General features: G+C 36.4%; 1 protein-coding gene and 1 pseudogene across 5 annotated transcripts in view; both read left to right on the forward strand.

Annotated features, from left to right (window-relative positions):
* Positions 1-14099, forward strand: part of ZNF573 (zinc finger protein 573) — a 70954-nt gene that overhangs the window by 24692 nt on the left and 32163 nt on the right. For 4 of the 5 annotated variants that reach the window (XM_063113207.1, XM_063113208.1, XM_063113210.1 and 1 more), the window contains 3 exons: positions 2179-2266; positions 3578-3710; positions 4779-4874. In XM_063113207.1, coding sequence (XP_062969277.1) covers positions 2258-2266; positions 3578-3710; positions 4779-4874 — 238 coding nt within the window. In that variant the 5' untranslated portion in view covers positions 2179-2257. Of the gene's footprint in view, positions 1-2178; positions 2267-3577; positions 3711-4778; positions 4875-14099 lie in introns of those variants that run through there. The other variant, XM_063113211.1, reaches the window with a different exon arrangement.
* LOC134389533 (U6 snRNA-associated Sm-like protein LSm3) lies at positions 588-876 on the forward strand (annotated as a pseudogene).

Consider the following 14099-nt stretch of genomic DNA (forward strand, 5'->3'; position numbering starts at 1 on the left):
ACTCGGGAGAGTGCGGAGCTGGGAGCGCGGCGACGCTCCCGCCGCGGGTTCAGATCCTATATAGGGATGGCCGGTGTACTCACTGGCTGAGTGCCGGTCACGAAAAAGACAAAAAAAAAAAAAAAAAAAGGAATAAGTGTAAGTCAAAAACATAAGCAAAGAAAAAATTAAAGACCACTAGAAACATTCAGGTGACATGTCTTGGAAGTTCATGAGAAGGTGACATTGGCTGGATTCTGGCCATCATTGTAAAGTATAAACAAGCATGACTGAGTCCATAGAATCTCCGTGGAGCTAAATGGAATTTATTCTGTAAGCTTTTACCTTATGATTTTTTCTTCCAGTGATGTTAGATGCAAAAGTGAGATAAATAGGATAAGCTAATAGGATTTAGCAGTTGTCTGAAATATTGTGGCTAGGTGGCAAAATAGACCTGTCTTTTAACACATACATTTGTGCATGTGTGTGTGTATGTGTGTGTACACAAATACATTTTAAGTTAATGTATGAAATAATTGTGAAGTGCATTTAAAATATGAAATAAATTTAAAAGAAAAAAACCAAGATCATAACTAAGTGTTTGAAATATGGTGGACAATGTAGACCAGCCACAAAGAACTAACACTGGATCTCAGCAGGTCAGCCTGGATGAGCAAATTTATGTGAAAATGAGAAATGACGAAGAGCTTTGAGGCAGATTACATGCTGTGATCAACATTTAAATACGATATTAGGAGATGTGGAATAAACTGACTGCTATAGAAATTGATGAAGGAACATGAAGAGATGTATAAATCAATGAAACAGAATATTCCAATGCTTTTTGTCTGGGGAGATGGTGTTGTACTAGTTGCCTTTCCACTGAGAGTTGGCTGAAAAAAATTTATCCTTATGGAAAATAGGAGACTTTGTACAATTGTCCCTTTATATGTATAAGACATTCAAAAGAGAAACCTGCATACATTTTGATGTTAAGAACTAACCCAAGGGTTCTTCCACTCCTGAAAAGTTGATTTGTAGCTTTTTTTTTTTTTAGTGGCTGGCCTTTACAGGGATCAAATCCTGGACTTTGGTGTTATCAGCACCACACTATAACCAACTGAGTTAACTGGGCATCCAGATAACTTACAACTTCTTAAGCTAAATGACATTTTTATTTTTCTCCAACTCTTCCAATAAATGTGATCACCAAGAACTCTTTTTTAAGAATTGGTTTTCTCCCTTGTTCTTGCAGACAATTTCTGAATTTTTTAAATTTAAATTAAAATCAATGTCTCCTTTTCAATTTTTTTAATGCAAAAAAAATCAGAACTAAAAAGTCATGGTAACATAAGATTATGTTACATAACAGAATAAATAAATTACCAGACCTTTTCAATGTACTGAAGTCGTATGGCCTCTCACTATCTGTCTCTTTTTTAATGATCTGATCATATTGTACATCCTATTTTTTAATCTTAATTTTGTTTATTTATTTTGGTGGCTGGCTGGTACAGGAATCTGAATCCTTGACCTTGGTGTTATCAACACTGTGCTCTAACCAAATGAGTTAACTAGCCAGCACTTAATCTTAATTTTCTATTGACCACATATTTATAATATTGTCCATATCCTTAAGTATGTTTTCCTACTAAGTATTTAATGGCTACTTTGTATTCTATTGCATGAATATTCTATATTTAACTAGCCAGCTTGGATGGACTCAACACAGAACCAGTCCTGAGTAATTCCTTCTGTGTTGTGTTTTTGCCCATAAAGTGACCAATTTCAACTGATCCTGATGCCATAAAAGAAGTTCTAGTTTGGATGATGAGGCCTTTTTCAGCTTTGGAAAGTCTGCCTTCAATCTTTCTTTCTAAGGCTGAAAGAGATGTGATCATCCAAACTAGAAATTTCATGGAAAGACTGAGCAGCCCAATCTTAGATCTAAATCAGCCTCCCCAAGATGGGGGCTTGTCTAGGATCTGTCTTCAATGCAGAAGTGACTTAATTTACAACCACCTTTGTGTAGCTGGATTTCCTGGGGTTTGGGTGAGAGCTTTAGATCCATCTTCTGTTTTCCCCTAAATTATGTGTGCAGTCGTGGGAGGATACTTTTGAAAGGAGAAATGGAGAAGCAGGAAGGTTTTATTAAATTAAGGTATATTGGGAACACTAAAAGCATTTTTTTTCTCTCAGCTCTGGATTCTCTGGAGTTTTAATTTTTCCAGCAGTGGAACACCAAGGGGGACTGATCAGGCCTTCCATTTCTAAAACCATGACCTGTGTAAGTTGATTATTTCTGTTTCCTTATAATATTATGATTTTAGGTTATGTGGATTTTTTTCATCAACCTAAAGCTTCCTACTTAAGGCTTCATTCGGTTATCTGCTCCCCAGTTTCTCCTAATGCAGTGAATAGTAATAACAAATAACTCGGTTTTTCCCTTTTGAGTGTTTGCTATCCAGTGTTTGTGTGTTTATTTTCCAATTTTCTCAATAGTCTTATGTACTTATTCTTCAACTGAAGGTTGTGATAGAGCAGTAAAGGAGGGAATATATCCCCAGCAGGGATATATTCGAGCTTCTCTTATATGTCTCTAGTTTGTGAATTAGGAATGTTGGTCCTATTTGAATACCATGGATAGACTTTGAAATTCTCCACAGACCTAAGTTTTCTAGGCAAATAAGATAGGATTGGGTTATCTGTTGGTCTCCGTATGTGATGAGATTTCACGTTTGAGAATTTTAGAATGTTTGGAAACATATGGCTCTTGCCAAGGAATTACTGACAGACAAATATCTATTTTGTGGTTGAATATTTTGTTGAACTTGGGTGACATCTTTTTGATTTGGGTCATCCCGTATCAATATACACTCTGGAAAAAGAAAAGTGTTGAGGGAGAGATGGAAGGTGGCGATGAATGAGAATATTATCCTAACAAGTAGATGTGTTGATTTCCAGAAATGAGGAAGACCTTCGAAATTTTGTCCAACCAAATATATTAATGTAAAGGATTAAGTCTGACATATCCATAATAAAATGGAGTTTTAAAATTTTTATTTTTATCTTGGAAAATAAAATGGATGTTACACAGCCAATATAAAGTTTATTTGTCTAAACAAAGAAAAATGCTTATGATACGCTCTGACATAATGATGAACTTGAGGCTTGTGGAAATATCTAAATTTTCCACAAAAGCTTTTTTTTTAATATAGAGTAGCTTTATATTAAATTTGGGGAGGGCCTCCTATCTTCCTTATTTCCTTTTTTTTTTTTTTTAATGTTAAAGGAAAAATATTGGGAATTTATGTATCATGTAACTAGCAGACTATGTACTTATGTCTAATACTTTATTAAATATGATACTTGAATTTTATCCATTCCTCAGCAGTTCTGAATTATTGTGGTAACCCCCAAAATACAGAAAGATTTGCCCGCAGTGGTAGGATTCTCCAGGAATATGTAGACACTCTGATTTAGTTTGCTGCTGGTCATTAGCCACTTGCACTATATTGTTTTCTTACTCTAAAGTACTCTTCTGATATCCTGTCTTCCCTTCTTTAAAATATTTATTTCATAATACATGGGTTTGTAGTTTCAGGAATTAGTGACATTCAGGGATGTGGCCATCGACTTCTCTCAGCAGGAGTGGGAATACCTGGACTCTATTCAGAGGGACTTGTACAGGGATGTGATGTTGGAGAACTACAGGAACCTGGTCTCACTGGGTAAGTATTTACCTCAAGTAATTTAAAATGTGATCTGTGATATGCTGTCTTTCAACACAGTGAATTTCAAGGCTGTGTTTCAAGACATAAGCTAAATTTCTCCTTCTCATTCCTAGAGGAAGATTTAAGCTTTTCCAATTTGGCAATAGCTCTACCATTAAGCACCATTATTTTCCCTGTCCCTTAGTGATAGTTACGTCTTCCTCTGGCTCTTACAACTGCCTCCCTTCCTTAATATCCAAGGGGCGGGATTAAAATTTTGAATATTTATGCAATGAATAACTATGGCCCAGGAAGCCTGGCTTCCCATTGTATTTATTCCCAAAATTCCTATAGATAAGCTGTATCATCATCTGATCCACCTGCAAGGACAACAGTTAGACACAGATTCCTGATTTGCTCTGAGTATGAGAATAGCCTGTGACTTATACAGCAGTGGATTGGATGAACAATATTCATTTAAAACTGAAGAGTCCACATTTCATAGCTTGCAGCCAATTATGATTTGTAGTTGAAAGTTACAATTCAACTTTGCATTTAATATTGAATGAAGATTTTGTAAATCAATGGGGGGGTTCTTGTTTTCCTCTTAAGGAAATAAAATAATTATAAACTGGTACAGTTGTACTCATGTCCCAGGCACTATTCTGAAAAGTAAATATATACATTTTTAAAAGGGTTTAATCATTAAATAACCATATGATAGCAGTATTATTATACCTAGTTTACTTGTCAGTACTGTGGAATGGTGAGTTGAAGTGACATGGCCAAAGTCACAAGGTTGGTAGGTTTACAAAGAAGAATTTGTGCCTCAGCCCTCTGGCTCCAGAGACTTTCACAAACATTGTTAAGCTTTTTCTTAAGAGACAGAGCCTGTATGAGAGTTAAATTAAAACAAAGTTTCACCATACCTGCCTCATTTTTAAAATCATCTCTGCCCCTCTTTTATTTGAAGTCTTTATCAGTAACCCTAACCTTTAGTTTGTTGCAAATTTTGCCAAAGCTCAAAGGTTTCTGTGACTTTGTTTTTATTTCTACACCATGTAGCATTTCTTTTCTTATAAGCAGGACATTCCATTTCTAAGCCAGATGTGGTTGACTTACTGGAACAAGGAAAAGAGCCCTGGATGATTCTGAGGGAAGAAACACAAAGGTGGTACACAGGTAAGGCAATCAGGGCTGGTACACAGGGGAAGCAATCAACAACCTATGTGGTTAGAGAGAGGAGACACTTCTGTAGTTGTTGTTTGTAAAGCTGTCCTCCCAGGTGCCAAGAGTTGTGGAGGACAGGCCAATGGCCTGGGGAGGAAATAAAGATCTCAACATGGAAGGAACTTCAACTTTACCCCATTTACTAGTCACCTTATTTCTCTTATATTTCAAACCCATTTTCAGTGATGGGGGCTCTCTCTTTTTTTTTTTTTAGTGCAATATTTTATCTGTTATTTTGGATTCAACTGCTTTTCCAGCTCTTCTTTTGAATACACACACACAAACTCCCGTGTATCAAAGCAGTGATAGTGAATAAGACTTATAAGGTCCCAGCTCTCATGGAATTTGCATTGTATTAGAGTAAGTAGACATAAAAATAAACAGGTAAACAAATAATATTAGGCAATGGGATGAACTACGATGACAAGTAAGCAGAAGTCAGGCCATTTTAGATAAGATGTTCGGGGATGACTTCTCCAGGATGGTAATATTTGAGAAGAGACATGATGTAAGGGCATAGGCCATGTCTTTATCTGGGGAAGAATATTCCAAGCTGAATGAAGAGCTTGGAAGGCACAGACAATGGCTGGGGAAGTAAAGGGAAGGAGTGTGGAGAGTAGAGGGAGGGGAATGGGCAGATTTCTGTGAGTTCGAGGAGTTCCAAAATAGACCAGAATAGAGATGCTAAGAGGAAAGTGACAAGAAATGAGGTCACACTGTTAGGAGGAGTCAGATCATATGAGGTTTTGTTGAATTTGAATTGTTAGGCATAAGAATTATTAGAATCAGTGAATTAATTTTTGAAAAATTTTAAGCCACTTAAAAAAGTATTAGACAAGTGCAGAGAACAACATAAAACAAATGTGTCTCTTAATAAGTTACATAAGTTAAACAACCATGTCACTACATCCAGGTCAGAAATTAAAACTTTTTTTAAACTCTGTATTTTAATAGAATTTCAGAGTTACAAAACGGTTGTAAGAATAATGCACAAGATTCTTTTAAACCCTTTAAGCAGCATTTCTAAACAGGAAGATAAGCTTTTCTAGTCAACTCTGAAGCCCTCCACCTGTCTCCACCCAATTACAATCTTCTCCCTATTCTGATTTTAGTGGTAATAAGTTCCTTTTTTCTTCCTCTAATTTCTTTATATGTCTTTTAAGTCTTTAATCTCTAAGTTTCCTCTTCACCTCTTTTCTGTTCCTAACCATTTATTTGCTGAAGAAACAGTATCCTCCATTTGGAATTTTGCTGATGCCATCCCTGAGATTTACTTAAACATGTTCTCTGACCTCTCTATATCCTCTGAATAAGTAGTGGGGTCAAGAAGCTTAATCAGATTTAGATTTTACTTATGTATCTATTTATTTTGCAAGGCAACTTCCTGGGCAGTGTTGTGTGCATCATGTGTTGGCACTTATATTGAGAATTAGAAGTTTGGTTTAAGGCCAGTCTTTATGTGAGGACTTGATTAGGATTGGATGAAGATCAAGATACCGCAGTGGAGAATGAGTGGAAATAACTAGAAGTTTGAGACAAGGGACTGAACGGATCTTAGAGTACAAACTCTATTGATTTTTCCACTGAATAGTTGATGGATCTTTCAGAAACTTTTTGTGCAAGAAACTTCCAGAAGAGTAAAATTGTGCTAAGGAACACAGTGACATAGTTACATCATGTTAATTTAGACAGTAAATTACATGGAGGGATTGGTAGTTTCACTCCTCTGTGTCCAGGCTGAATATGGGGTAGGTAGATTAGGTTCTCAGTGTAAACTTTCTGGTTGTCTTCCTCTTTGTGATTTAAGCAGACATTTGTGGTCAGTGGCTATATGCATTAATTCATTTGACATTCCAAAATGGTCATTCTAAAATTTATTTTTTACTTACTGCATGTAAATATAAATAATTTTTACATCACCTACCACTTGGTACCCTACTAATACAGTTTGTATAACAAAGACTAGATAAATGCTTCATTTTTCCCTTTATTTATCTTTTCAACTGTTAAACAGTTGGTAACCTAGGAGCCTTCTTAGGTGACCAGACCATTATTTTATTGTCATTATAAATTTGTCAACTTAGGCATCGTAATTATATTTCAGTCAATTGCAGATATTATCCTTATTATTGCTCAGATTTTTGCATCTTGGGTCAGTGGACCATGTAATGTTGCCTGTCAAGTCCTTTTGACTCCTAGTCTTTAATACTTCTTTTACTGTCTGTTATGACAAGATGTTCCTGGCTTATCTTGTACATTTCCTGCCTCAAGCTTTTAATTTGCCTTAAATCTGCTAACTTTTGGTTTCTTTTAGTGGGAAATGGTATTTCAATACCACAATCTAGGTGCTACAGGTTTCCATTTTTCTGCGTTGAAAATTGTTTCTTGGATTTTTTCCTGGCTAAAGATAGAAAATCTATAAATATACATATGGATGAGTGTCTTTACATATTTAAATAATAATAAATTACCTAATGAGTTCACATGGTAACTTCCTGGCCAAAGTTAGGATTAAATGGTGTTTGGTTGAACTTTATTATCTTTGTTCTGTATCTCTTTTGCTCAGCACCAATTCTCCAAGTCTCCAGTGCTGATAAAATTAAGATATCACATAATTGTTCATTTCCTTTATTCTTTATGATACATAAAACATTCTCAGAATATTAATAATTTTGCTACCAAAATGATTACTGAAAACAGTTACGTATTTGAGTATGCCCACCAATTTATAGTTGTACATAATCATAATTTAATATATGTAGCCATTGTGTAATATATTTTCTCCCTTTTGACTGATATTTATTCTTAATCTAATATGCATTTTTAAGTTTATAATTATTATTATATTTGGTGCTCAGCCCCCTGTAGCCTGGCTGTAGTGATTCATGCACTTAAGAGCTCACATAGACTTCCGGGAGCTCTCTTTTCCACCAGTGCTAGAGTTCAAATGCTAGATGAGATCCGCATCAGGCAAGTATGGGAACAGTCCTGACTTAGGAAGCCTCCATAGATCGATACGATATCTGTCTAAGGATTCTCTAAGCATATCTTCCAGGGTCATGCTATACAAGGACATGTCCCTTAAAAGAAATGTTATAGTCAGGGAAACCCAAAATATGGTGTTCTCCCAGTTTAGCCAAGTGTAGTTTGCCAATCAGGAGTCATTTTTACCATAAATAGATTTATTAACATAGCTGACACATTCTGGTTTGTCTATTTTTAGGGAAGCAGAGTTAGAGAGTTAACCTAAGATTAGCTATTCATGCAGAATGGGAAAGTATTTTGTTAACCTTTTGTCCACATCACAGTAGATTTCATAATACTGTTAAGAGTATTATCCACATTCAAATTTCTCTCAATTATTACTATCAATTAAATATCTAAAAATGTCCTTTTAGATATTTAAATATCTAGGATCAACTCAAGGAACATCTGTTACATTTAATTGCCATATTCCTTTAATATCCTTTAATTCAGAACATTTCCCCCACCTTGTTGTTCATGAAATTGGCATTTTTGCAGAGTCCAGTCCACTTGATTTTTTTAAGAATGTCTTGCGATTATCATTTCCTTATGATTAGAATCAAGCTAAACATATTTGGAAAAATTACCATAGGTGGTGGTGTATTCTTCCCATTGTATCACATCAGGAGACAAATAATAACAGTTTGTTCTACTGGCAATGTTAATATGATAATTTGATTAAATGGGAGTTTGTGCCCTAGGTAATGCTAATGATATAACTTGTTTGAGATGCTTTCCATGAATATATCATTTTCTCTTCATTATTAACAAATAATCTGTGGTGTGAGACTGAACATTATATTTCCAAACAAATTTACCCCTAGTGATGGCTGAACCAGTTAAAATGGTATTGATTTTTCTGTCTTTCACTACATTCATTCTCTGCTATCATTCTTCTCTAATGAAGAGCTCTTGTTTTTGTTTTTAATGATTATAGACTCTTAAATTTTATTTATTCAATGTGTTTTTTTAACATTTTACATTTTGAAATAATTTCAGATTTAAGAAGACTTACAAAAATAGTATAGTTACTGTACACCTTTCACCCGGCTTCCCCAATTATTAACATCTTGTGTAACCATAGTACATTTATCAAAATTAGGACATTAACATTTACATTGTACACAAATACTGATAGTCAACTCTGTACCCCATAAATATGTATACTCAATTATGTTTAAATTAAAAAATAAATTTAAAAAGAGATTAACATTTATATAATACTATTGATATTAATAAATGGTAGACATAATTCATATTTCACCAATTTTTCCACTAATATCATTTTTCTATGCTACACTCTAATCCAGAATACCATTTTGCTTTTAATCATCATATTTCCCTAGTCTTTTTCCAGCCTGTGACAGTCATGTCTTTCATGTCTTTCCTATTGACTTTCCTGTCTTTCATGTCCTTGACACTTTTTAAGAGGACAGTTATTATTAAGTAAATTGTGTCTGTTTTTGATAACAATTCTACAGAAATGATGTGATGTTGTTACCAAACCAAACTTGGGTCCACTTGCCCAATGCGCAGCCAAGCCAAAACACTGACACCAGGTTGCAGTAAAGGAAAATAGGCATTTATTGAATAGCACTAGTAATGGAGGATGGGCAGCTAATGCTCAAAAACCTAAACTCCCCAATAGCTAACAAGCAAGGATTTGTAAAGGAAAAATTTGTGGGTTGGGGTCTAGGCTGTATGAGTAGTAGTGGATATTTCTGATTGGTTGAATCTCAGGAGACACAGGGATAGCTCCAGGTCTCTGATCATCAGTCTTCTGGCTCCCATTAGTCTGGGGTCCTTGCAGTCAGCATTTGGTCAGTATCGACCATCTATCTGGTGAGTCTCAGTCCGTGTATAAACAGCTCAGGGATACATCTTTGATCCTTAAAGTCTGGTGACTCTCCTTATTGCTTAAGTTACATCTCTATTTGCTCAGCTGCTTTTTTTGTACTCACTTCCTGAACTGCTAGTTCTTGAGCTCAGTTCCTTAATTGCTAGTTGTTGAGTTCAGTTCCCAGATCTTAAATCACTTCATATTTGAGGAACCAAAGCTACAGCTCATTTTCATCTAAATCTTGAGGGGCTTTATTGAGGAGGGTTACCTCTCTGTTTCAGTTCCCCTGTTCTTTGATATCTGTCAGTCCTGAGGGGTGCAGGGGCACAGACCACTCTGACTACTTCTGGCTGAGTAGAGATGCTGTTTGGTTTTCAGGATGGGAGGAGAGAAAATTACATACATTCATTTCAAAATATTCCCAAGTCTTTGGCCTGGGTCCCTGATTGGGTACTAGCATGGTATTGGTGCCAGTATTGACATCTTTGTCACAATATTTGCTGGCACATTTGATTACAGCATAAACCACCAACAAAATTACTACACTTGTTAGTCCCATCTTTACAAGTCCTGACAACATGGATCTAATTCCCTGTGGGATCCAAGAAAATAAAGAGGAAAACCAATCTCCCAGATCCAGGCCTTTGGGGAAGTCTGAATGTAGCCTATTCTCTAATTTTACATAGGTGTGTTGACAGACTCCAGTCTTACTTCCTGAGATATGAGTTAAGTTAATGAAAACCTGGGGAAAGACCAGAGTTAATTGTCTTCTTCTTTGGCAGGTCTGGGCTTGAGGCAAATAAGGGAACAGCCTCATCCCATGCTTTGGAGAGTGACAGAGGATTGAAAGACGGGCGAGGTGGGGGGAGGCAGTGGTCAGAGAGACCTTGAAGCTGCTTTTTATTCCAATATGTTAAAGCACCATATTTGGGGGTAACGGCTTTCCATACCCCACCCTTCCACAGTCTGAAGCTGCCCTGGAAGCTTCACACATTGAAAGCTGAGTTGGTGGCTATGGAGAGGAAAACATCAAGTTAATAGCTTAGTGTTAATAGATTAGTCCTGTTAAACAGCTGTGTTCCATTCCAGGAAGTGGCATTGCAGATGGGCTCCCATCAAGGCTCTGTATGGTGACCAAAATCACTTCAGCCTGTAGGGCCTTAGGGAAAAGGCAGTTTTCATTTCAAGTAACTCCAAGTCAGAAGTGTGGAAGAAAAAACTGAAAATATTAGTTCGGAGAGTCAAAGCTGGATACTGAGGAAATTTAAAATTCAGGATTCAGTCCACATAATAAAAACTTAAAAACAATGGACAGGGCTAGAATCTAATAACAGGTGTTTATAGTTTTTTCTGATACATAATCTTACTCTTTTGATTCCCCCTTTCTACCAAAGATATATACAACAAGAGTAATTTATTTGCAAAATAAGTTTAGTCTCTCTCCTGATTATTTGCATAAAGTGCATCTAGAATAGTGATTTATTATATAATCTCTTTTTAAGTTTGCTTTGCTGAAACTTTTATAAGGCATTTCAGATTATACCTTTAAAAGCCTCTCAAGGGCTTTAGGAATCCAAGCCAGAGATTTGACTCATAAACTACACCTGCACAAGTTGGGTGAATTTTTCTCTTCCAGAGGTCCCAACAATATTTTGAGGTTCCTGGGCCTTAAGAAAGTTACATTTTTTAATTACTGCAAGGCCGGGGACCTTGTAAAGGAAGTATGCTGACAAGGTACCAGGCCAGTCTTTTTCAAGGGGCATTTTACTGGCTCCTTAAAAAGTCTATCTTAATTCCTTAAAGCAGTCTGATTATAACTGAAAATATTCCATTCCGGTCAAAGCCTTAGTAAAATAACCAGTGTCTCCAATTTTGTCCTGTTACAAAAAAAAATAGATTCTTATTGAACTTATGCAAATAACTGTACTGCTACAAAATGATAATATTCACAAATAGTTTTAAAATCTTGGAGGGACCAAGTAGAGAGAAAAGTAAATGTTTCATTTTTTGTTCACAAAAGTATATTTTACCAAATTGCTGTAATTTATAAATAGATTAAGAGAGAAAGTTTTCTTAAACTTGGAAAACAAAACATTCAAGTAAAGAAACAGCGACGTTTGAATTAGTCACAAAAAGCATTATCTGTATGCACCTTTCTCTTGGTCCTGGGGGTCTTAGGCGGCAGTACTACACATAGCCTCTGCCAGGAGTCCCTCAGGGAACAGGGCCACCCGCAACCCTGCCAAGAGAGTGCAACAAGGCGAATTGCTCAAGGCATGCCTTGAGCTAGGGGCTGCCGCCTGGGGAGGTGGTCAACCAGAGACCAGACACAAAGTTCTCGGGCTTAGTGCACACACTAAGCAACTTTATTGGGTAAAAGCATGTCTTATATATGTTTTAGCTGGCTGTAAACCCTTCCCATACCTCCCTATGTCCTAGGTAACTCAATAGGAAGTCTGTGGTTTGCAGTTAAGCTTTGCGAATTTTTGCTGACCTAGTCTTTTTGCATTTCTGCCGACAGTCTAAGTCCTGGAGAGCAAGAGTCCTCCATCTTTAACAGGTGTTCTCCTTCGTTTTCCTCCAGTCCACCCTTTTTTCTTTTAAAAGCTGGCTTGCAAATGTAGGCAAAATCTAAATTCACACAATAAAAAGCCATCTGATTAATATGCAGCTTCAACAATAACAGCAACAATAGCATGATTTTAGTTCAAATCTCTTTTTCTATTGCCAGAATAAGATGATATCCAAGTGCTTCAGCAGTGGCTTTTAAGCCTAAAAGCGAAGGGGATGGTGTTTGGGCAAATGTTGTTGCTCCTTGTTTTTCCTTTTGTTTGAGTTTTCTTTTCTTGTGTCTTTTTATCTTGTTGTCCATCATCTCTCTCATGGCCATTGTTCCTGTATGTCAAATATATTCACTATTACATATCCTCTGATATAATTTATAATTGCTTTAATGCATCTAGGTAACTAGGGAATAATGATGACTAAACAAATTATGCCAATAATGAGCCACCACCAACTCTTTTTTAATGCCCTCCATATGGAAGACAACCAATCAGGCACTGTACTAATCCATGTCTCTAATGTTGACTGCTCTTGTACCTTCTGCTTAAGTGTGTTAAGCCAACTCTATTTTTAAGAACTAATTGGTCTATTTCTTTTATCCATTTTTGAAAAAACTGTAATCTTGCTGCCCATTCATTAATTGACATGTTGTACCAGCTGGTGCTATTGATCCATTCTTTGAGCTGTGTTGTATTGTACCGCTCCCAGAACATGCAAAGACTGCCAGCTGATATTTCACAGTTTAATGTTTGAAAGGCTTTGTCAGTGGCTAGCACCTCCTCAATCTAGCATACTCGAGCTTCTAGCTCCAAAAGTCCAAATGTAAGATCCCTTGTAAAGACTGAATGATTTTCCTGGGTCTTTATCAGATCCATCATCATCTGGACATTTTTGTCTGCTAGTTCCTTGAGTTCCTGCAATCGATGGAGGGCCACCCCACCTGTAACCATACCAGCCACAGCAGTGATGGCAGTAACAATTCCAAAAGCAGCCAATAAAACAGCTCCACGCTTAGATCTCTTTGGTTTAACAATTTCTAACTTGTTATCATCTATAGAAATGGGAATTATATTTTCCTGTCCACCCACCTTAATACGTCTGTCAAAAGTCTGTTGAATCCATTCCTCTGGGCCTCCTGTAGTTCCAAAACAAATAGCTGAGTATGAATGAGCACATGTACTGTTTGGTGTGCCAGCTGCTCCCTCTGGTGCTGACACATTGAACGACATGTCACACTGACTACTCTCTATGTCAAATTTTTTCGATTGTGTGCCTTCCTGGCCTTTAACTCTTAATGAGTCACAATGGATTCCTATAAATTGGAAACTGTATGTTGTATATTTGTGTTCCCCTGATGACCGTACATGCATTAATTTGTGAGTCCAGAGTAAGATCCTAGTATCCCTGGATCTACATTCTAAACAATCTTGACAAAATTGAGTCTCATTTGTATTTTTAGTTTTATTTACAAATTGCACTCTAATTGAAATAATTGTTTGTCTTTTATCTCACGTGGAAAGGACAAATGTGGTGTTGATGGCTCATCATCCCCTTGCCTTTTTGTGTATCACCAGGTCCATCTTTGGAAGTCCCATGCTACCCAAAGATGTGGCATAGCACAATCAAATTTCCCTTCCTCTGACAAATTACTGATGTTTGATAAACACCTTTTCATGACTTGCCATGGCAAGGATAAATTTCAAAATGCTAAGCTATTAAAAGGCATGTATTGCTTCTTATTAGTATAA

Source organism: Cynocephalus volans, chromosome 10, assembly GCF_027409185.1.
Source record: "Cynocephalus volans isolate mCynVol1 chromosome 10, mCynVol1.pri, whole genome shotgun sequence".
NCBI classification, from domain to species: Eukaryota; Metazoa; Chordata; class Mammalia; order Dermoptera; family Cynocephalidae; genus Cynocephalus; species Cynocephalus volans.